The 24,755-nt window shown below is 43.0% G+C and overlaps 1 protein-coding gene across 3 annotated transcripts; it reads left to right on the top strand.

Annotated features, from left to right (window-relative positions):
* Positions 1-9,312: 9,312 nt before the first annotated feature.
* Positions 9,313-17,386, top strand: LOC115793443 (acylphosphatase-2-like). Of its 3 annotated transcripts, none has more exons than XM_030748441.1 (4): positions 9,313-9,449; positions 9,666-9,682; positions 11,518-11,627; positions 16,285-17,386. In XM_030748441.1, exons 1-4 carry the CDS (start codon positions 9,380-9,382, stop codon positions 16,397-16,399), a joined length of 312 nt encoding a protein of 103 aa, XP_030604301.1. In that variant the 5' UTR covers positions 9,313-9,379; the 3' UTR covers positions 16,400-17,386. The 3 variants fall into 3 exon arrangements, with proteins under 3 accessions (XP_030604301.1, XP_030604302.1, XP_030604303.1); XM_030748443.1 differs by having other exon boundaries at positions 9,384-9,453; XM_030748442.1 differs by lacking the exon at positions 9,666-9,682.
* Positions 17,387-24,755: the final 7,369 nt, after the last annotated feature.

Genomic DNA, 24,755 nt, shown 5'->3' with positions numbered 1-24,755 from the left:
ATTTCCTTGGAAATTGGATTAAAAAAAAAAGAAACACAGGCTGTTGGCTATAAATTGCTAACACTACCCAGTCTTATGTAAAGTGCTGATGCTAACATGTGACCCACTGAGACACAAACGTCAATACAAGAGCAGCAAATTTAGGTCAGAGCAACGAGTAATATCACTAAATAACCACCTCCTGTTACCAGTTTTAATTCACTTTTTATATAAATAAATACATTCAAATAAATATGTAACTGTACATACTTGTGAGTATATACTTGCAGTACCTTCACAGCCCACCAGGGGGCCCCGACCCACACTTTGGGAACCACTGCATCAGGTTGATAAGTCTGAGTCCGTGGCCATAAATTGTGACGATGCTGCCACCTTAAATGAATGTGGAGACTGTTACTGTCCACTGTTTCCATCTGATAACTTTGGGAGCACCGAAGAATCATTCCTGAAGGATACAATTACCAGAGGAAACACAACAACAGCTTCAGCCATGGCAACTTTATTTAACACAAATGCAATTAACAACTAACAAATGAGTTGTGGGAGCAATTTTAGATGTGAGGAAAGTGGTAGGAACAAGTCCCCAGCATCTCCCAGCATCCTTACAATAAACTACACTCGTGTGGTTGTGAACGAGCGGGCTTCAAATGAGTTCTTATAGAGTTTCAAAGTATCTGAGCTGACCTCACTTTTACAGTTTGCTGTGTGACTTCTTCCTTTCAGATTTGTCATTCCCACTCATTACTTTGGAAATTAGTGCCAGGAATTCTACACTAATTCTAAGTCAAAGTCCACACAGTGTTTAGAAAGCTCCAATAACTTCACACCTCTGAGAGGATCCGGTGTTAATGTTTCAGTGTGTCGTATCACAGGACACCAGAGCGCTCGCCTCCACGGCTCTGACAGCAAGAGGGCGATTAATACATCTTTACACTTAATGTTGTGGCTGATGGCTGAAGTATCAATATAAGATAAAATGATCTATTTTATCCCAGATTATTTGTTACAGCATTTAAACTCTAAAGCTTGATAAACAGAATGTATGAAATATAGGTCCTGTAAGTTTAATGCTCCGAGTCACAACGAATCAGAGTCTTCACCCCCTTTCGTGTGTGTGTGTGTGTGTGTGTGTGTGTGTGTGTGTGTGTGTGTGTGTGTGTGTGTGTGTGTGTGTGTGTGTGTGTGTGTGTGTGTACTGGATGACATTACTAAAAAGAGTCGACATGTTACACAGCAGTGGAGGTTTTAAAGCCTCCAGCATCGCACACACAAATGCACAAACTCACACACACTCGCAGCCTCTCAGCTTGGCTCTGTGCCCATATGCATGACAAGACCCCTGGGACCCCCTAAACACACACATAAACATTCACACTCACACACACATAAACACACACGCACACACCACCACCCCCATCCACCCAAACTCGGCAGCCCAGCGTCTAATAGCGCCCAACATCTTCTCCTGACGTGACTACGTGTGTGTGTGTGTGTGTGTGTGTGTGTGTGTGTGTGTGTGTGTGTGTGTGTGTGTGGCTGTGGCAGAAAGAACACTGCGACCTAAAAACCCAGCTCACTGAGAGCGACTGCATGCCGAACAGAAGGCTCATCCAAGTGTAAACACACACAGAGTACAGACCAGCGTACACACACACACACACACACACACACACACACACACACACACACACACACACACACACACACGCACACACACAAGGCACGTGGACACATGCAGTTAATCACACACGCACGGCAGATGCAGACAAATTAACACACAAACCGTCACACTCGAGGAGAACAATGGTGCTGCACACACACTGTTTAGGGGTGTTTTTTAAAAACTGTGTGTGCGTGCCTGAGTGCGCATGCGTGCGTGCAGTGTCCTCTTTCAGCCTGACAAATCTTTTCTTTTCCAGCAACAGGAAATTCAGATCATGTGATGAGCAGTGAAGCATCTCCATGGTGACGGGGGAAGCCGTTTTTTCTCAGACTGAATTATTTAGAGTTGTTTTGCTGACATCTTGTGTTGTTGCAGCGTCTGTGGAGCCAAACACTCGTGTGTTTAATAGATGCACAGCTGGAATCGAGACTGATTTCGGTGAAAGTGATCAGAGACAGAGCTGAATGCTGAGCTCAGGCCAGTGAGGAGAGCCAAAGAGTCATGATGGTGGTGCTGAGGATGAAGATGGAGGCTTGGATGGAGCTCTGAGGGGAGGCTCTGTTAGTGGAACTGGATTTCTCCTTAAACAAAATGTTTTTTGTGTAAAAAAAAAAAAAGAGGATATTTTCATAACTTTGCACGTGTATATCACATTTTTATACTTTAAAGGTTTGGGCGACACTTTCTTAAGCTCAGCTTGGTTGTCAGGTTTCTAAGAAGAGTCGTGAAAAGCAGCTGTGCTGCCAGCACTAAAGAAATTCTTAGTCTGTAACTGTAACAAAATAACAATCTGTGCACACGTGCAAACAGACTTCACCTTTTAATAACTGTTTCACATTTATCATGCAGCAGGTATGGAAATGGGTGTGTTTAAGTGATAGCGGTACCCGGGGGGCCTGATCACTGAATGCACCGCATTCAGCATCCTTTAAAAAGTGGGTTGCACGGCCTGGCTCTGCTACAGACACCTCCGGGGAGGAAAGCGCACGCTCAGTGTGTTGTGGTTGTGTGCAGTAAATATTTCTACAGCAAAGATCATGTTGGCTTCATGTCAGAGTCCTCAGCTGTCAGCACAACACTGGCCCCTGGCAGGGAGAGGGAGGAAGAGCAGCAGGGAGAGGGAGGAAAGCCTCAGCTGCAGCGATCGGTGAGTGAGCCGGCTGTAAGGCCAATACTTGGAAAGCAGGCAGGAACGAGGCGAAGCATCAGGCACGCATCTCGGATCAGATCGTTCTGTAAAAGTACAAATACTGCAGTTATTACATGTAAACAATATTACGAAAGAATGAACCAAAGAAATATTCTTATTTGTACTCACAATACCAGTAACAATGAAAAATGTCCTCTGTGAATAAAAGACTTTACATGCCATTTTATTATTATTATTATTATTATTATTGTTTGGTTGAAATGGTGTTTATTTAGAAATGTGTAAAAATCATAAAGAGGATTATGATGAAAGGTGATTAAATCCTTGCATTTTGAACCAGAATATTTGCAGAAAATCCTCAATTAAATTAAGTGTTGCTAAATTTATACAAAGCATCCAAACTGACAAAGCCAAAAATGATAATCCATTTCCTCTTTACATCGTTATACATTAATGTCACAGTTATAGGCTTTCATGTCATTTTAGCAGTTTTATTCTTCATTTTATTTGATTTATTTCATTATTTTTGATTCATTTTTAACTGATAACCCAAATACTGAAACACAGCAACAGTTTGAGAGGAACAAGAAAAAATAATATCAAAAATATGATATTTCTGACCGCTGCGACGCAAACTCTAAAGAGTAATACACAAACACAACAAATATGCAAACATGCATACTTCCAAAAAAACCCCCACTGAGTACAGTTTAACTGTAGAAAATACAACAGGTACTACAAAAGAAAGCAGTTTTTACATGTGTACAGTCTGCAGAACTAAAAGGTAAATATCAGTCATCACATATTCTGTAAACAAGCAGACAAACCTTTGTTTCTACGTGTGTGTGCGTGTGCGTGCATGCGCGTGCATGCGTGCGCGCACGCGCCAAGGCTCACCAGCTGTGTCTTTGTATCACACTTCCAGCAGAAATTGTGATGTTTGCTCCTTGGGAAATAAATATTTGATACTCTGTCAATTTTTCAAGTTTTCCCACCTACAACAAACAGAGATCTGTAATTTTTTATCATGGCTACACTTCAACTGTGAGAGACAGAAGCTAAAAAAAGATCCAGAAAATCACTTTGTATGATTTTTATATAATTAATTTGCATTTTATTGCATGAAATAAGTATTTGATCACCTACCAACCAGCAAGAATTCTGGCTCTCACAGACCCTCCTATTCTGCACTAATTACCTCAGAATCAGAATCAGAATCAGAAGGTTTTATTGTCATGTGGGTGAACAGGTTCACAGCATTAGGAAACTGCTGCGGTACTTCGTGCTTACATAAAAACAAATAAGTATAAAAACTATAACACAGTATTACAAATATACAAATTACAAATATACAGAGATATTAGAAAACTATAACTATAACACAATATTACAAAATATACAGTGCAGAGAATAATTACGATAAGTCATAATCATTTAGTGCAAAGCAGAAACCAGATTAACTGGTTACCTGCATTAACTGCACCTGTTTGAACTCATTAGCTGTATAAAAGACACCTGTCCACACACTCAATCAATCACACTCCAACTTCTCCACCATGAGCAAGACCACAGAGCTGTCTAAGGACACCAGGGACAAAATTGCAGACCTGCACAAGGCTGGGATGGGCTGCAGGGCAATAGGCAAGCAGCTTGGTGAGAAGGCAACAACTGTTGGTGCAATTATTAGAAAATGGAAGAAACACAAGAAGACTGTCAGTCTACCTCAGTCTGGGGCTCCATGCAAGATCTCACCTCATGGGGTAAGGATGATTATGAAAAAGGTCAGGAATCATCCCAGAGCTACATGGGGGGACCTGCTCAATGACCTGCAGAGAGCTGGGACCACAGTCTCAAAGATGACTGTTAGTAACACACGATGCTGTCATGGATTAAAATCCTGCAGGGCATGCAAGGTCCTCCTGCTCACACAAGGAAATGTCCAGGCCTGTTTGAAGTTCACCAATGACCCTCTGGATGATCCAGAGGAGGCATGGGAGAAGATCATGTGATCAGATGAGACCAAAATAGAGCTTTTTGGTATCAACTTCGCCCGCCAGGTTTGGAGGAAGAAGGCGGATGCGTACAACCCCAAGAACATCGTCCCAACTGTGAAGCATGGGGGTGGAAACACCAGATTTTGGGGGTGCGTTTCTGCAAAGGGGACAGGACGACTGAACCATATTGAAGGGAGGATGGATGGGGTCATGTATCGTGAGATTTTGGCCAACAACCTCCTTCCCTCAGTAAGAGCATTGAAGATGGGTTGTGGCTGGGTCTTCCAGCATGACAATGACCCAAAACACACAGCAGGGCAACTAAGGAGGGGCTCTGTAAGAAACAGTTCAAGGTCCTGGAGTGGCCTAGCCAGTCTCCAGACCTGAACCCAATAGAAGATCTTTGGAGGGAGCTGAAACTCAGTGTTGCCCAGTAACAGCCCTGAAACCTGAAAGATCTGGAGAAGATCTGTATGGAGGAGAGGACCAAACTCCTGCTGCAGTGAGTGCAAACAAGAACTACAGGAAACATCTGACCTCTGTAACTGCAAACAAAGGTTTCTGTACCAAATACTTTTATCTTTTTTAGCTTCTGTCTCTCACAGTTGAAGTGCACCTATGATAAAAATTACAGACCTCTCCATTCTCTGTAGGTGGGAAAACTTGCTAAATGAAATGTATCACATATTGTGTATCAAATACTTATTTCCCACTGTATCTGTCAGATAATGTGGCTGTTTGCTGCATTTCTCTGTGACGTGTCAGGCAGAAGCTTTGCTCTCGTTTGCTGTGAACATCTGCTCTCACATCTGTTATGGATATGTCTTATATATATATATATATGGTTACATGGCTGCTCTGGATGAACATCATTTTTGCATTAAAACTATTTTAGAATTCACATTTCTGATGCAGGGTCAAAGGTCATGTTTGAGTTAATGAAGGTTAACATGCGTTTATCCTGCATATTTGTGTAACATCATTTTCTGTGTGTGTGTGTGTGTGTGTGTGTGTGTGTACAGGGATGTTTGCCAGGCTGTGTCTGTATATTTGTGGTACTGTTTGCTGGTCTCAGATTTCACTCGAGGTCAGCGTTAGCTGTGAGGGGCTCAGAATGAATCATGTCAAAGATGGCGCGTTCATGCGGCCGAGTATGTCGCGTGTTGAGGCGTGCTCTTTGTACTCGATGTGCCGGTACGTTCTGACCTCACGGCTCCAGTTGGGATCGGCATCCTTCAGGAGCAGGACTGACGAGCTGTGAGCTGAAGTCCGTCTGCTGTTTTCAGGGAACGTCTGAACTGTAGGACATGTTTCACAGGTATCATCTGTTTCAGCCCCACAGGAGCGTCACATGGCTTTAAGAACCTGTTCAGCTGATATTATTGTACAGAATGTGGCCAAAATCATTTTTTATTTTTATATATTCAGCTTATGTTGGATGAAATTAATTTTTTTAACCACTCCTTCTAACCTTTTAATCTCTTTTCATGCTAATTGACAGACCTTAATTAAAGTTATATTTTCTGGACTTCTTGGAGCTTGCTGTGTATTTTCACTGATTATGTTTAATTGATGGTCAGCTGCAGTGCCTCATCTGTAATGCCATACCTGCTGTCCTTTACTGTGCAGGTACTGCTCCACATGACAGCTACTCATTTGTTTAATGAACACTTTCAACATTCACATTATCAGCTAACAGCTCAGCAGGTTATTAATCATCCGAAAACTTCACCTCATCCTTACCATTAGCTCACAGTTCCCCTCTCTGTAGTCAGACATGTTGACTGTGGTTTTATATAATATATTACCTAATGAGTTCCAAATGCTTATTCATGAGTTTCATTACCTGTTTGAATTGTTTATCCACACATAGGTGTGTCCAGATTCAGGAGTTGCATCCTTGACGTCACGGCTGGGCAACAAAAGCTGTCCAATTTAAAAAGTTCTTCCAAATGCAGCCAACAGATGTGTCCTTCTTTACCTCGGTGAGACTGTGAGAAATCTTGGAGTCATTTCTGACCAGGATATGTCCTTCAATGCACATTTTAAACAAATATGTAGGACTGCTTTTTTGCATTTGTGCAATATTTCTAAAATTAGAAACATCCTTTCTCAGAGTGGTGCTGAAATTAGGCTTAAAACTTTCCTTTATGATAAAGAGGTGTTAGGACAGAGGCCTTCTACCAGGGGTGGCTCAGTCAATGGCTGCCATGTCACTGAGGCTCTGTTTACATGAGAGTGGTTTCAGTGGAAATGTGTCAGTTTCCATTTTCAAAAAGTAACAGATGGAAATGTTTCAAAAACTTTACCATTTTCCTCTGAAAACATTCTCGTGTAAACGGGGACTTGAATCTATTCAGAAAGAGACTTTTTAACAAACAGGTCAGAACGTGTGATGATGTTTTATCAGATGTTCTTTGATCGTCCACTGGATCCCCCCAAGGTTGTGTTTTATCGCCTCTTTTATTCGTTTTATGGTGTTGTGTCATACAGTGATGTAAGTCTTCCTTCCTTGATACTAATGTCAGGAAAACAAAGGGCATGATTATTAATTTTGGTAAAAATCCTGTCATCATTTCTCCTGTAGCCATCAGCAACCAGTCGGCTGAGGTGGTTAATCAGTAGAAGGACCAACAGGTTCAAAAACTCTTGTTATCGTGGCAATAGGTTTATTAAATAACATGGGGTGATTATCTTTGTTATCCACCTGGGAGATAACAGATTTCTTTGACCTTTGACCTTGACTGTAGAAAATGGTGCATACAAAATGTTACTGCTATGTTATAGTACTAGTAATATTTCAGCCGAAAAACAGTTTAACAAAGCTTTTAAAGAAACTGGACTTCTAACAGCAGTCATGGTGTGAAGATACCTCCTCCAGGACCGCTGGTCCCACCAAAGAGCACCACTGACACGTGTTCCTTCAGACGCAGGTGATCCAATCAAACACAACAAGACAAACTGTAACATTTGTATTTGAGTTTCCTTTGGGGGAGTTTAAGCTGCTGCCCCACTCGGGTTAGTTTCCCTGAATATCACAGGGTCTTGTTCAGCACAATTTTCGAAGTGGTGTATTGCAACAGGAAGTTTATTTTTGTATTGTGTGTGTGCAGTATGCATGTTGTCGCAACAAATGTTGCTAATGCAACCAAGAAAACCAAAGAATTTACAGCTATTGTCTTTAAACCCAAACCATCCATCCAGCAGTCTAAGCAGAGAAGCTCAGACTTCCCACTCCCCAGCCATCTCCTCCAGTTCATCTGGGGGACACTGAGGTGTTCCCAAGCCAGCTGAGAGATATAATCTCTCCAGCATGTTCTGCACCTGCCCTGGGGCCTCGTCCCAGTAGGACACGCCCAAAACACCTTGCTCAAAAAAATCTGGGAGGCATCCTAGTCAGATGTACGAGCCACTTCAGCTGATGTTGAGGAGTGGTGCCTCTACTCTGAGTACCAGTATCAAGAACCTTAAGGAATTCAGGGTGAATCTCATCCACCCCAGAGGCTCTGCCACCAAGGAGTTGTTTAACTACACCAGTGACCTCACCCCCAGGGATGTTCCCTTTGTCTCACCTTCTATTATGGAAGGTGTGTCCGTGAAGAAATCCTCCAAGTGTTCCTTCTGCCACTGAACTGTATTCTCAGTTGAAATCAGCAGCACCCGGTCCCCACTGCATACATTAAAGTACCGCTTTCTCCTCCCACACCTGCTGCTTCACCTTCAGCTGCTGCCACAGACACACTCCTCTTAGCCTGTCGGTACCTGTCAGCTGCCTCCGGAGCCCCACAGGCTAACCAAGCTCGACAGGACTTCTTCTTCAGCCTGACGGCTCCCTTCACCTCCACTGTCCACCCTCTGGTTTAGAGATTACACCACAATAGGCACCAATGACCTTGCAGCCCCAGCTCCATGCAGCCACCTCAGCATTGGAGGTGCAGAATATGGTCCACACGTACTCGGTGTCCCCAGCCTCTCTCAGAATGCTCCTGAAGTATGATGGTAACCCTTATGTTTGAACATAGTGTTCATTATGAACAAGCTGTGACTGGTTTTATTCATAATCATATGTCATTATGGCAATTTAGATTTTCCACTTAGCTTCAGGTTTGTGTTTTGGGGTTTGTGGAGGAAATCAAAGTCTCTCAGGAAGAGATGCCATTATGGGGAAAGCTGTAGCTCCACAGGTGGAGGCTGAGGTGTTTGCATGCAGCTGTAATGCTGTTCACTGAGCCACGATGCTGTGCTGAAGGCTGGCTAACATTAGTGTTTTTCTTTACTCTGCATTATTTTTAAGTTAAACTTACAGATTCAGGACGTATCCTAGCGTTAGCCTTTCCTCTTGGAAAGTTGGGAAAGTCCAGTTTGAACAGTCAGAAACACCCATGCAAACATCAGTACAGTGTGTAGTTTTTAATGGACTACAGGTCCCATGAGCTCTTCAGCTGGTGGTGAGATTTTCCTTTAAAAAACCTGAAGGAAGCCCTGACCATGTTGGTGCAGTGCTGAGGAGACGTTAGAGACTGCAGACCTCTCCTGTTAAAGGCGCATTTCTAAACTGGTTGGTCTCTCAGGATGTCTGCTGATGACTCAGCAGGAAACAACCTGGTGTCGGTGGACTTCGAAATCTCCGGTCACGTTCAGGGTCTGTATGTTTAACTCCTGCTTCTTCTTAGATCTGCTGGTCACTGTGAGCAGCCTGTAAAATGATCTGCTGCTCCTTAATTTAGAACAAGCACAGCTGACTCACTTTCATTTCTTAGAGCCTCACAGTTACCAAGAGTTCCACACAAAATGCAGCAACAAACTGTTAGAAATGAGGGATTTCTAATTTAGATTTTCTTTTCTCTTATTTTGACAGGAGTCTGTTTCCGAATGGTGAGTGCTGCAGCTCGACAGCCTCGTCCACAAACCTGCAGCTCAGTTCAAGGCTGCGTCCACATGTACACGTGTGTTTGAGAAAATGTAGCTTTTAATGTGCGTTTTCCCTTTTTTCCACATGTAAACAGTGTTTCAGGTCCCTGAAAATGGAACTTCTTCCATTATTGCATTTGCATGTGGACGAGGCGTGTCTCTGTTTCTTTTTTTCATCAGACTGTGTGCTGGATTATTGTTTGTAGGCTTCTGATTGGCCAGCATCTCTGTACGTTTGGGGTTATATCACCACCTGTTGCTTTGGCACACTCTTCATGGTGTGTGACATCTTTTTTTTTTTTTAATTTCATATAGATGGAAACATTTTCAGAATGCACACAGAAAAACAGCTATTTAAAAAAATGCCCGTGTACATGCATTTAAAGCACGAATGAAAAATGAAGCTGCTGCTAAAACCTGCAGTTCCTCTGGAGTCCAGCAGAGGCAGCAGTGAGTCAGTCCCCATAGACTCCCATGTTAAAACTTCCCAGCAGAAATAAACATGTTTCCAACTGATACAGAAACTGTTCTGCTCTCTAGAGCTAACCTAATTTTACATATATTTTTTTTACAACTCATCCAATTTGTTGATTTATTAATTATCAAGACTTATGGATGTGGCAGCTTCAGATGTCACTGAGGCTGCATCTGTCTTTTTATTAGAGCAGGGGTCGGCAACCCGCGGCTCATCCAGGCTTAATCTGCGGCTCGGGTTAGTAAATTATAAGTATCCAGTTGAAGTGCATTTTATTTTTGTCATTTCGGTTTTTGTGGTAGTTTTAAATTGGAACATTATTGTGATCTTGAAATATTAAAATAAAATCATTTTATTTATTTATTTTTGTTTCTCAATATATGCGTCACTCGCGGTAGCCGCTACCGGACCGCCGGCTTCCGCTAGTATTTGCGGCTCTCACTGTTTTGTTTCAAATGGCTCTTTCCATGTTACAGGGTGCCGACCCCTGTATTAGAGTATAACAATTTTCATTGTTGTCATTATTTGCCTTTTTTTTCCAACAACCAAAAAAAAAAATGGGAATGGAATTTAAATAATTTGTAAACTTTAATTTCATGATAAAATATAATATTAGCTATGAAGCGCTTTGGATAGTCTAATGATTTGTGTGTGTGTGTGTGTGCGTGTGTGTGCGTGCGTGCGTGCGTGTGTGTGTGTGTGCGTGTGTGTCAGCTAATTTCTCTTTTTTATAGCAATACTAAACTGCAGCATTTCTAAGACTCACACAGCTCAGCAGGCTGTGGTGTGAACAAGTCAAATTTCAGGCTTTTTACAGCATTTTTTCCACTTTACATTTAAACATAAATATGATGGAGACACAGTAAAAGCACTGATTTAAGCTCAGAGTAAACAGAATAATAAATGACAGCATTTAGTTCCGTTTAAGAACCTTGGCCAGCTGTGCTGTTGTTCCTAAATGAACTTTGGCCTAAATTTGAACCCTCTGTTTGAAACAAGCTGCTTTAGCTCCTCCCCCTTTATGTCAGCTTTGAGCCAGCCGTTTTTATTGGCTGCCCCTCTGTGAACACAAGGTTTAAACAGCAGTTTGGGGGCTTCCGTGTCTGAGGTATCAGGAATATTGCTTCACCATGGGCATAAAGCAGTAAGCTAGGAGGATTATCCCAAACCCCAAACAGACACTGAGTAATTAAATTAATTCTGTTTTTTGTTTGTTTGTTTTTAAGTCACCTCTTACTTATTAATGTATTTAGGTCTCACGTTAAGCTGGATTAACACCCAGGTTGAAGGATTTGGCATTAACTCCCTTTTTCCCGTCCTCCAGTACACAGAGAGGGAGGGTCTGCGGCTCGGGCTGGTGGGCTGGGTGAAGAACACCTTCCGAGGGACGGTGGTGGGGCAGGTCCAGGGTCCGGCTGACATGGTGGAGGAGATGTGAGTACACACTGATACACTGCTACAGCAACGTTTTCCTGTTTTTATTCAGACTGTTGTTTCAAAGCGCTGCAGTGATATTGCTTTCCCACCACTAGATGGCGGTCTTTACCTTCACAACTTCACAGTTCCCAGCTTCAGGTTGGCTGTGTCATTCAGAGCAGCGGCAGGACTGCAGAAACTATTTAAAGACAGTTTAAAGAGCTTTTGTTCTTGAATGGTGAACTATTAAATATTGAGTACAGGTGACCATACTGAGGATACTTCACAGTTAATGGGTTTAATGAACAGGCAGCTCCCTTTTCAAGGAAACATCTAAAACGTGGCAGAAACCTGAGTTACTGATAGTGAAATTTGACTGATGACGTTTCTGTTATTTTTTTTAGTGTAGCATTAAAAATTCTGAGTTCCCAGTTGCCCCTGAATGCAGCATTATGGACCTGAAGCTCAGGCTCAGTTTGATTCGAGCGTCCCTCTCAGCCCACGGGGAGTGATGTCACCAGGGTGGGGATGCCTGCTTTAGACGACATCACCACTCAAGGGATCTGCTGCTGCTCACACACACACACACACACACACAGAGCAGGTGTGGTCTCCAATGGAAAAAAAACCACACACACAGAAACATAATCAATTTTAGGTACTTTACACACTGCTGGATGTTTTATTCTTGCTTAGATCTGAAACTAGAAGATAACTAGCAGCTACAGACATTAACTCTAGTGGAGTAAATGCAGTGGGTTTGTCGGCTTTGTGTTTGGTTACACTGATTTCAAAAGTGTGTTTAATCCCGGCTGCTCCATGTTAAAGTGTCCCTGGGCAAAAAAACTGACCTCCAAATGATCTCTGCTGTATTACAATAAATACACGCACACACACACACACACACACACAAAATCATTCAATCCTCGGTTTCCATCCGTTGTATATCAGGTATCATTTCCATGTTAACACACTCGCCCTCGTGTCCTTCCTGTCGACTCCACTTTCACCACGACCTCACTTCCTGCCAGGCCTGTGAAACAGGAGCCAGCTGTTCCTCTGGGCGTGCAGCAGGAACAGCTGGAAAATAAGGAAATATGAGAAAAGGGAGAGTAATGCAAATGTTAGACTGTATGGAAGTGTGGAGAGTGAAGGCTGGTGTGGGAGGTGAAGCAGTGGGTGGTTCCTATTTATTCCTCTGAGAGCATAAAAATTCCCACATGATTAAACTGAAGGAATGAAAGGAAAGAAAGGGGGTGTTTAAAACACAAGTTCATTTTATTGTTTATGTTAAAATCAGGATTTAAGCCAAATGAATGGGAGATTCATGTGCAATTTAAACGTGCAATGGGCCGAATGTGCCACAGATTTAAAGAAGGATGATGTCACAGGACCACTGTTAGCACCCTTATGTTGGCTGTTAGTGCAGAGTGTATGTTTTAGTTTAGCATCTAGTTTTTGTCCCTGTGTGCAGTTTGTGTTGGAGTGTGTTATCCTGGGAGCCGGTCGTTCGGTGCCGTTTGTGATTCCTGGACACTGAAGCCTTTTTTCAGTCCTCCAGCTGTTAGAGGTGACCGAGTGAGTCAGCGAAGGTCTCATTGCATTAATAAGCATCAACCACTGGCAACAAAAAAAGTGTTCAGTACCTGAAAGGAGCTGCACACACTCAGCGTGGGTGTGTTATCTGTCGTCCTACAAAATGCATACCAGAGTTGTGTGTCCGAGACGACCACATAAGGACATCCCCTCTCTGTGACAGCATGCAGACACACAGACTGAGTGCAGAGCAGTCTGCAGCCTGAGCTTTATCCTCACAGGCAGTCCTGCACACACTGAGCTCATTATTAGAAACTTTGGCCCTTTTTAATATGAGCATCCATCACTGCAGCAGGAGAAATATGAAACAAGGAAACACAGAAGAGCTCCATTTATTAATTTGTTGTACCAGAAGTTAGAATCAAGCTTACGGTCATGTTGGCTGGATCATGACCTTCTTACAGACCTGTAAAATAAATGATTTTGCTTGACTCAGCAGAATTATGGCAAACACACGTTCCTGCTTGTTGGCATCATGGTGAAAACACTGCACGTGAGACCGTTTAGACTCAAAGTGAACTGGGTGATAAAAAGATTTTGAGGTAAACTGAAATAAAAATAAAAACTAGAAAAATAACTGAAATTGTTTTTGTGCATTTCCAAAAGTAACAAAAATATTTATTTATGTATTTTACAAAGACAACATTTAATTGAGTGTTTTCTCCTCCTTTTGTCTAACTGCAGGAACGTCTTTGATTAAAAAAACATTTTTAGTTAAATTAAATGATGTTTATTAGTAAATATTTTCTGCTTGTTGCTCATGTTTTCATCTTTGTGTGTTTGTGTGTTTTTGAGTTCCAGTTGCTGTTCGTGTTTATTTGTTCCCTCAGTGTTTCCCTGTTTATTTATTGCTCTTCATGTTTTATTTTAATAATCATTTGTCTCTTGTGCTTCCCTCCTGGCTCATGTTCTTCAGTTATTATTTTCCCCAGCTGTGCCCACTCCCCTCCTGCGTATATGTCGCCCCCTCAGTGTTTGTTGTTGTTGTTGTTTGTCCTGTTTTGGAATTTCTTTGCTGTTTTTAGTTCATGAACTTTGTAACTCTGGATTTACTCATCAGCCTTACTCAGTGTCCCTTTAATTCTTAATAACACTTCATGGCATATAATAATAATAATAATAATAATAATAATAATAATAATAATAATAATAATAATACTGAAAGTGATGAAAACTCAGCATTCTGAAATAATAAAAGTGAAACTTAAACGAGCTAACCCACTAAACAAACTAATTAGGAAACAAAAACCGACTGTATAATAACTCGCCGTTGTTATCACTGACAGAAATGATGTGCACAGCTGATAAAAACAAGACTCGTGATATAATAACTGGAAATATCCTCTTTAGGTTTGGAGCTTTTGGAATAAATCGAGTCCTCACAAATATGGAGGTACAGCTGTGCGTGGATCAGGGATCAGAGAGAAACGGCAGCAGATTACAAACCAACAAGCATCCAGCGGCTGGAGAATTAGTACTAAGCTCTGTGTGTGTGTGTGTGTGTGTGTGTGTGTGTGTGTGTGTGTGTGTGTGTGGACAGTAGAGTAGTGGGTCACAGAGCAGATCCATCCTCTGTAGAGAGAGTTTTTGGCAATAAGCAAAACTAGGACAGCCACTCTTTCTGTCTCTCTCTCTCTCTCCCGTCCTCTCTCTTGTTCTCATGCTCACTCGGCCGCTCTCGTCGGCCCGGCTTCAGCCAGCGCAGCTACATGGACGTGACCCTGATCCCCTGCAATCTCCTTTAATCTACACACACACATGCAGTGCACTAAACACTCCTGTGCAACATCACACAGCCACAGACGCTGCTGCAGAGCAAACTCCCAGGCTTATATAAAACTAAAGGAATGTTTTTATTTACCCATCATGCCCTTGGTTATCCAGATGCAGGCCTGACCCCAAGCTGGCTGGTGGTGACCTTTTTTTGTTGTTGTTGTGAATATTTTTGTCCCACGCGCAGTGCGGAGCCTCTATGAACCTTATCAAAATATCTCAGCTGCCTCTATAGGGACGTCCCTTTCAGGACTCACAACATTATCATTTTGGCTGCTGCCATTTTGAAGCCAGAAGTGACCATATTTGGCAGAGATGCTGAAGTGCTAAGTTACCAGCTAATGTCAGCTGGTTTGTTAGCAAGCAGCATGCACAGACTTGATGTGAACATCACTCAGAAACATATACCTGCTAATCTGAGCTCAGTAACATCCAAATAAAATCCTAGAATTTCACCAAATGTCACAGCTCACCCAAACTGGAGCTCCGCCTTCTCGGACAGTCTGTTAGACCAATGGAGCCACAGCAACCATATTATTGGTCAGATAACTGCATTAAAAATGCTCCAAAAGGCTCCATCAGCACAAACACAGTCCAGAGGTCCAGTTCAGGGACTCAGTTAGCTGAGGAGAAGCCTGAAGCTTTTTTGTTTCTGCTGCAAAGTTGGACATTTTGGCATGAGAGTCTAAGCTGTGCTTAAAGTAACTGGATTCAATACTAGTTCCAGTTTTTATTGGACGTACGTATCTACAGCTGTCACTGGATTATCAGGAGGGCACACCACTGAAGGTGCTTTAACCCACACACAGTTGCTCTGCAAGCCACTTTGAACCCCACCTCCACCCCAGCTCCTCCTTTTCATGCCATTTGGTATTGAATCAGTGCCTTATCTTAATGCTGATTATACTACACATGCAAATAGTCTTCTTTGGACTGTAACAGTCTTGACCAAACTGATTCTGAAGGAAACTTACAAACCTCGTGATCCTCAAGGAAGTTTTGGTAAGGTTAAGTAAGAATGTTTGACATCTGTAGGCGGCATCTTTGGCTTCCCTTCAACTCTCCCTAGAAGAAAGAGTCATCAATGACAAATACCCCGACCCTAAGCTGTAACCCCTGACCCTCAGCTATCACAGTATGTGCTTTTTGCCTTTTGAAAATCATTTTATCGCCTTGTCTTGGCAGTGAGGAGATAAAAAAATACCAACCAACAAAAATCAAGTGTGGGGTCATAAGGTTAGACCCTTATACCATAAACCTGAAGTAAATTTCTGTACTTTCTTCTCTGTCATTGCGCCCCCTACAGGAAGGTGTGGTTGAGCAAAGAAGGAAGTCCAAGCAGTCGGATTACCAGAGCTTCGTTCACCAACCAGAGGAAGATCGACAAGCTGGAGCTCTCCGGCTTCAAGACTCGGTTCTGAGCAATGAACAGCTTCTCTGCCATCGTCTAGGCGAGGTCATTTCACAGCTACCTGTAATGATGCTGCTCCAAATGTAAAGAATAAAGACTGTTGGCTGGTTCATTCAGAGGAGGACTGAGGTTTGAGTCCAGCCATGCTGGAAGAGAACAGGAGAAGTTGTTCTGTTAGCTTAATAAATGTGATTTAATTTTTTTTAAAAATAAGCACAATATTGACTTTGTGTCTCCATCTGTACAGCAAACACTTAAAAACCTTTGGAGTCAAAACTGCATCTAAGAAATGTCTTCCACTGTCGCTGCTGTTATGGCAGTGTTCACTGTTGTTTGTGCCTTTACATTAAGTTGTGTTACTATTTGCGGCCACGTGATCTGAGCGTTTATCACATGGGCTAAAGTGTTATGTTTCACAGTCAGATCCAGCCCTCGCTCATCACATCCAAAACAGACAGTGATGGTGAACATGTTCATGTTAGTGTTTCAGAAACCAGTGGCTGATGTTGCATTAGTTATATCCCTCATTGATACCGTCTGTGGGCACGTGTAGGCATTTTAGGCTGTGAGGCTCTCGTGTCTCGTTCCCTTTGGATGGGTTACATCATGAATTAGCTAAACTGAGCTCTGTTTCTCGTGCTTAAAAGTTGAGAAAAGTTCAGCTTTTCAAACTCCAGCGCTGCTCGTTCAGTTCAGTGTGACAATGAAGGTGATGATCGCTGCACTCAGTAATCAGCCTGTTGTTGGTAACAGGCAGCTACAGGTTTAGCTCAGTTAGCTTGCCTTGTGTTTTCACTGTGACAGTTGTAGCAGCAAAATAATATTTAATTAATTTTGTTAGCCATCTGTCTCTTGCTCTTAGTTTTACTTCTCTTGTTATTGTCTTAATTGTTTCCAGCTGTGTCTGGTTACCCTGGTGTTTCCAGTCTCCCTGATTACCTCCTGAGTCTATTTAAAGCCTCAGCTTCCCTCTGTTCTCTGTGGAGTCTTACTGTGTTTGTGCTGTAAATGTGGCTTATTGCTAGTGTGGCAATAAATGTTTGGTTTCTGTTTAAGAACTTGCTTTCAGAATTCTGCATTTTATGACAGTGAAGTCATTGATTGGTTTGAGAAGTCCTGATTTGAAGCTTTGCTTTTTTCTGGTATCTTGGTGGATCTGGCTGAAGCTGCACTGGAAATGGCTAAAAATTCAACTGATATAAGTTGCAATTTGCATCGAAGTGTCAGCCAGGACCCATAGAAAGTCAATGACCTCAAGCACTCTGGACCCCCCCCCCCCCCCCCCCCCCCCCCCCCAAAAAAAAAAGATGGATGCCCTGAAGTGGGGTGTGTCCAAGATAAACTTTTCCCAACTTCAAGATGAGCAATTGAAGTGACTTCCAGTGACAGCGCAGGATATCGATGATTGACATATGACAGGGTAGTAAATAAATTAAACTGAAGTCACTGTAGTCTGGTACATCTGCTAGCAAGCAGGCATCAGCCTCAGAGCGATGCAGATACCCTCCTCTGTGTATGCAGTTTAAATCTTGTCAGTCACAAGTCACTGCCAATGAGCAAACCCTGGATAGTCCTCCTTTCTGACACATGAAATGAGCAAAATAGACTCAGTGTCCACAGACGTCTACAGGACTGGGAGTCTGGCTATCGCCCCCTGGTGGCCATTATCGAGTGCAGGTTTAAGGCACCTGGGTGTCCCTTTCACTTTTCAGACCCGGAAGCTACACCCATCTTTTATTCTGCGTGTCTTAAGCTGCAGGTGTGTGTGCTGGAGGTGTGCACTCTGCAGGTGCTGCCGTGATTGTTTTCTTGTAAATCTTGCAGGAATCCATAAGTTCATTCAGGACACCATTAAAGATCTTTAAACTATGATTTAAACATTTCAGTGTAACACTTTGATAGGCATGTGTGCTATAAATGGCTCTCACTGTACAATGTAAACAAGCACGGCCCAGCAGTGATGTCATTACATAACAGCACATCACCTCATACGATTACCTGTCATCTGATCCAATTAAATCACAGTGAGAGGCTCCCTGATCGGAGGCAACAATTCCCTGACGCAGCAGGAGCGCCAAAGCAGCCGTCACCGTGGCAACAGCCACTCAGAGTCAACGAGCTGTGAGAATAAAAAACAGCTGAATGATCCTTTAAGGGCTTTTTTCACCAGGAAATATCTGCGGTTACATTTACAGCTGTGTCTGTGTGTGTGCGCGTGTGCACGCGCGCGTGTCTGTGCTTACAGAGCAAATCTCCCTGGATACACTGTTGGACGTGGACACTTGTTGTCATGCCAACCTGCCCCGAGACTTAGCACACAAACACACAATAAGAACAATTAGAGATTAGGGAGGAGGAGGTGTTTGTTACTGTGTTTTATGAGCATCTTAATTCTCCTCAAAGCCTGGGCACAAGCAAACATGCACACTGCCAGTTTGTTAAGTACACCTAGCTACAGCTAATGCACGTCTCACACATTTTAAAACTAGATATTTTTGACCTGAGGGCCGCTGCAGCAGCAGCGACGGTGGCATCGAGCCACCATCGCTGTGTTGTCACTGCTGATTCTCTACAGGCAGTTTTTATGTTTTGTGAGCACTGAAAATAAAGTTAATTCAAACAATGCTTTAAAATAAAAAAGGGTTTTAAGATGGCTGCAAAGTGGCGAGATGTGCTTCTAGATCATTTTTGGTTGTGGTCCTTTTTTTGAGAGTGGGTTCTTCGGTTTTCCTGAACAGAAATATATTTGCTTCATTCAGAACTGACCAATCAGATTCAACTCAGGAAAGTCTGATTCAGGTACAACAGGTGATCATAAGCTTTAGCTGGAATTCTTATAGAGTCAGGACTAAGAAAACACTGTGTGGTCAACATCAAGATCTCTGTTGCACGTAATCATTGTTCCAGGGACAGATCCAGCCTTCACATCAAGGCTCATCAGTGGTGATTAGATCGGCAGATTCACCTGGTAGCTGACACATTTGGGCCCAGCCTGGACTACTGTTGGCCCAAAGGTCGTGAGATGGGATTAACAGGAGTGATGGAAGGTATCATGTGTCCCAACCACACCTGACATCTGGCTCATATAAGGTTGGCCTGTGCCTGAGCTGAGGCAGCTAGACTTTCCCTGAGTCAGTGCCAGATGTGGCCCAAAGAAACCTGCAGATGTGGGCCATTCATTGTGATCCAGGTCCAAGACCTTGTCATTTTTTTCAACAGGGCTTTGTAGCCTGAATTCAACCCCCCAGACCGTTAAAGGGCTGTTTGTACCCACCGTTATGAGCCTGGTGAACAGCATCACAGGCAAAGCGACGACACATCTGCCAGGGTGAGCCACACTTACGTGTGCGATCGTGTCCCTTTTTACCACCAGGAGTTCAGAGATACTTCGATCATAAAGAAAGAGAAGCTCGAAAAGAAGAAAAAAATTTTCTGTTTCTTTGTTTTCAAGTTCTCCTCCTCTACCAGCGCCGATGTGCAGGCTTTGTCTGAGTGGCGACACCTATCGTTCAGGAGAAACCTGCAGGCAGTGTAAACACAGCATAAACTGTGACAGGAGTGCGGTGCAATGCAACCGATGCAGAGACCACAAACACGGCATAACACAGAATTCTGCAGTAGCATCCTGAGGCGTCTGATGGAGAACATTCTGCATGAAATACTCACAGCACACCAGGTACAGGTAAAAAGGGGGAAGGCTCAGAATTCCCCACACCTGGCATGAACTGAGTCCCTGCTTCCTGAGTTCCTACACCTTCAGAGAGTACTGCCCCCCCCTCCCCCCTGTGGAGGGACTTCTTCAGCGAGATAAAACCGGATCCTGAGTTCAGCAGGGTGCTTGAGTCACCTCCTTCCCACAACTGAAACCACACGCAGCCATGCCAGAGATCATCATGGACCTGACATCTGCAACAGCTGTGGTCCTCCACCCACCTCCAACCTTCTTTTATTTTCTTCTGGTGCAAATAATACACAAATAATAATCCAGCTGCCCCCACACTCACTGAGGTGTCATGAGAGAGACAGAGGGCCAGCCCACCCACACTCTTCAGTCTCTGTGGAAAAGCTGGAAAAAAAAAATCCACCAGCCTTGACCTGCTCTTCCTCCTCCTCTTCCTCTCCCAGCAACCAGCTTGGCATCCCATAGTGTTCACCTTGGAAACGCCACTCTGTCTGGAAAGAAAGAGAAAAGTCGTCTCCTTGCCTTCTCTCTGTCCTCTGCCCTCTCCTCCTCTCCTTTCCTCGCTTTTATTTTTCTATCTTCTCCTTTTAAATCTGCCCAGCGCTTTAACTGCCCACACACTCACTGCCATTCATCGCGCGCACGCATGCGCACACACACACACACACACACACACACACACCTGAGTGGGCTGTTACTAAGCAACATGTTGAAGCTGAGTGCAACTTTGCAGTGAAAGAAATCCTGACATTTAACACAATCAGCATCTTTGCTTCTGTTCTATTCAGACAGGCACTAAATGTAATGAAACATGGACCTTTTTTGACTGTTTCACTGTCAGACTGTGGACGGGTGATGAAGCACAAGCATGTTTCTGCAATCTGAATGATCTGGTTTCTGTAAAAAAAAGTAAAAGAAAAAAAGTGCCAAAACCTGCACTTCCTCTAATGTCCACTGGAGGCTCCAGCTGTGAGTCAGTGCCCATAGGCACACATGTTAAAATGTCCATGTGGGGTGCCCGGGTGGCTTAGTGGTGAAGCCGGCGACCGCGTACATATGCCACGTTGCGGTGCGGGCGGCACGGGCTCGAGTCCCGGCCTGTCACCAATTTGCCAGCGTGTCCTCCCGTGTATCTTTCCCCCATTTCCTGTCTCCCTCCACTGAGGCCAAAAATGCAAAAGAAAAAATGTCCATCTGGAGGTGAATGTGAGCTAAAAGCAAAGAAGTAATAGAATGACTCTAAGAAGCTACGCTGACCAATGCTGGTAGCAGTACTGGTGGCCTCTGTGACTGACAGGTGGATGGTGACACAGGCGGCTGTAGCTGCTAGCTGTCTGCTAGGCTTCCCCGTCAGCTAACTGGAGTCCCTGAACTGGACCTCTGAACTGTGTTTGTGCTGTTGGAGCATTTTTAATGACATTATCTGACCAATAGTATGGCTGTTGTGGCTTCATTGGACTAATAGACCGTCCAAGAAGGCGGAGCTCCAGTTTGGGTGAAATTCTGGGATTTAATTAGCAGGTATCTGTGTCTGTGTGATGCTCCCATACAGCCTGTGGGTGCTGCCTGCTAACCAGGCACTCCACCCTCTGCTCCACTTCTGGCTCCAAAAAACCAACATGCTAACCTGACTAGCGCCTCCTACAGGGTTCAGCACCCCCCCCAATAATTCCACAAGAATATAAAAGATTTTTCTCATCCTGTTAAGATGTGAGCCCATTTAACCTGTGCAGTCTCACTTCTGGGTGGATTTTCTTTTGTTAATTAGCATAAATGAGAATTTCTCCGCTCAAATGTAATGACAGGAAGTAAATGAGCAGCAGGCAGAAACAGTGAGTGACTTCAGAGCTCCGGAGCAGCTGCTGCACGATGGGGAATTACCTCCACGACCTCTGACCTTCTCCCAAATATGGCTGCGGTCTGTTAGACATTTCTACACGGTGTCTGGTATCTGAGTGATAATCACACACACACACACGTCTGTATTGCATGGCATGAGGGTACAGTTGGATGACCTTCAGACCCATAATGCTTTGCCCTCATTGTTCTGTGTGTGTGTATGATATTATCATTATAAGATGACCCCACACACACTGCTCAGTAAAAGCTTTTTATTCTGGTAGCTGATTCTTGCTCCTGTTTATATATTTATATTTTTTTTCCCTTAGAGGTTAATTTTTAGGGAAAATAATGCAGAGGTCTGTAGATGAGACAAAACATTGTGTATGTGCTACTTTGGGAAACTGTGATGTGGCTTCTCACTCTATAAACTTACGTGTCAGAGACAAAAACATCTATAAAGAGACACAGAAGGTCCACAGACAGACCCAAACAACCACAGACACATATAAATACATGAAGAGGTGTTTTCCCCAAACATCAGCCTGTAACATGGAGCCTGCAGTTCCTCTAAAGTTCGCTCCAAAGGTGAGTCGATCCCATCAGACCCCAGGAATAAACATGTTTACAGCCTGCTGCAAACACTGCTTTGGTCTCTGTTCCCCCTTCACATCAACAGAATGTTCTTTTAACTCACCTGTTTAAATAAAGTTTTCATTATTAGGGGCGTGGCCTCTCTGACTGACAGGTGGATGGTGACACAGGTGGCTGTAGCTGCTAGCTGTCTGCTAGGTTTTGCCTCAGTAACTGGACCTCTGCAGACGTCCTGGGTGCTTTTAAAAGAAGTAAAATAAAGTCATTGTTACAAATGAACCCTGAAGAGTTTCCAGAGAATCACGTCGGGATATTTCACCTGGGATTTATTTTCTTTCTTTGTAACTCGTCTGTATGTAACAGTTTGTGAAGGAGATTCACCAGTAATGAATGTAACTTGGGTTTGATAAAATCTTAACTGGAGCTGTTTGTTGCTTTCAGCTGTTGGTAGAAGTCTTTTCGGAGTTTATTAAAGCAAAAGGATTGAAAGAGAGACAAAAAGATAATTGAGAAACACAAAATCCACACAAAGAGAAATACTATGGTGTTTGAAAGGAGAAACAAGATGAGTTACAAGCACATGCTCATTTCCAGCTTCATATTTTTACTCACATAGAGCAGCTTTGTGTGATTCACAGTCCAAAATCATCCTTCTTTGGCTGCACCAAGGAGCAGATTATCAGTTTTAGCTCCTCCCCCTTTAAGCCACCTTTATTTTGATTGCCTGCCCCTCATTAAAAAGAAGTTTTGAAAGGAAGTTGGGCGGGGCTTCTATGCCTGAGATGACCATATTAAGGACATTCCCTCTCTAGAGTAGAAAGCTGTGATGAACTGAGTATTTCAGCGGCCTGAGGTTGCAGGGATTACCTCTACATGCACCAACGTCAACATTAATCATGTTTGATACGAACATCGACCAGTGGCAGAGAAGTTATATGAAATCAGGAAAAGCAGTGCAGCGTTTAACGTCAGAACTTTTAGTTTGACACATTTCTGACGCTCCTCTTTGAGCTGATTTAATTGAAAAAAGGCTTCAGGTCGTTTTTCTTCTGCAAAGATGATGCAGGGCAGCTTACAGAGCTCTGATCTGATGATTCATCCGAGTGGGAGGTTTATTAAGACGAGGTCTGCCAGGACAGAGAGCCTGAGGTCTGTTTCTGCTGTCTGCTGGACAGAGAGGGAGGATGTGATGGTTATGATGAAGATGAGATCAGGGTCGCACACAGATGAGCCCAAAGGGAGGTTCAGAGAGTTTCTGACTGTATGTTTTATATTTTTACACATTTATTCTGCTCGCTGATGTTGCATCTCCAACTTTTTGTATTTTGGCATCACTCAGTCTCTGCAGACTCTGCCCGTCTCTCTCCTCTTCCTCCTCCCTGCCTGATTCTCCGCCCCTCACTCTTACTTTGGGAGAGAGGGGCGCTTCTTTTAAAGCACACAGCAGCACAGACTCGCGGCGACGTCTGCTGGCGTGGCACAGAGCCTAAAAATGCACTGTCACTTTGAGTTTCATGTATTCAGTCAGACTGGTGGGTGATCAGGATAGTCATGTTTCTTATTGATTATTTTACATCATAACAGTTTTATTATTAAGGTCATTTTCATTTTGTTTTAGTGTAATTAGGATTTAAATGTGCTGAATCATAACCCACACGAGTGCCGCTGTAATATGAGACAAACAGGCCTGAATGGAAGAAATTCACTAATTAATTGTCTTAGAAACTGGAATAGTTACATAGTGACTGATCTGTAACATAAGATGTGCATCTGAGTCCAGTTCACTCTTAGAAGGCTATACTCTAAATTCTCATTTAAGACCATTATGGACCCGTTTTAGAAACTTCTAATAAAATGTTCTACGACAACACGAGGCGCACAGCTTCCATCAAAAACAATAATTACATTTAAATTATGGCATTAAATTTCTGACAATTTGATGAGGATGATTCAATTTTAGTTTCTGAAAATAGAAACTGTTTCAAAAGCCAGAAAATCATTAAAAACATTTTTCCCAAAGATGCTAAAACTCGTCTAACCACAGAGACAAAAGAAGATCTTAATGATGGGACAGATTTATGACTGAGTTTAAAGATTATGGCTCGTTTTCCACATCTGAAAATGTTAGCGGCACACAAATAAATATTTTATTAGTTATCTCAGGCAAAATGTTTTTGTGTTGAAAAAGTTGAGAGCAGGAGTGTTAGCTGGATGTTTATTGTTGGTTACTTTTAGAAAAATGACCGTTAGC

The sequence above is a fragment of the Archocentrus centrarchus genome, chromosome 15 (genome assembly GCF_007364275.1).
Source record: "Archocentrus centrarchus isolate MPI-CPG fArcCen1 chromosome 15, fArcCen1, whole genome shotgun sequence".
In the NCBI taxonomy this organism is placed as follows: domain Eukaryota; kingdom Metazoa; phylum Chordata; class Actinopteri; order Cichliformes; family Cichlidae; genus Archocentrus; species Archocentrus centrarchus.
Note: the sequence above shows the minus strand (reverse complement) of the source record. Positions and strands in the feature narration are given on the sequence as shown.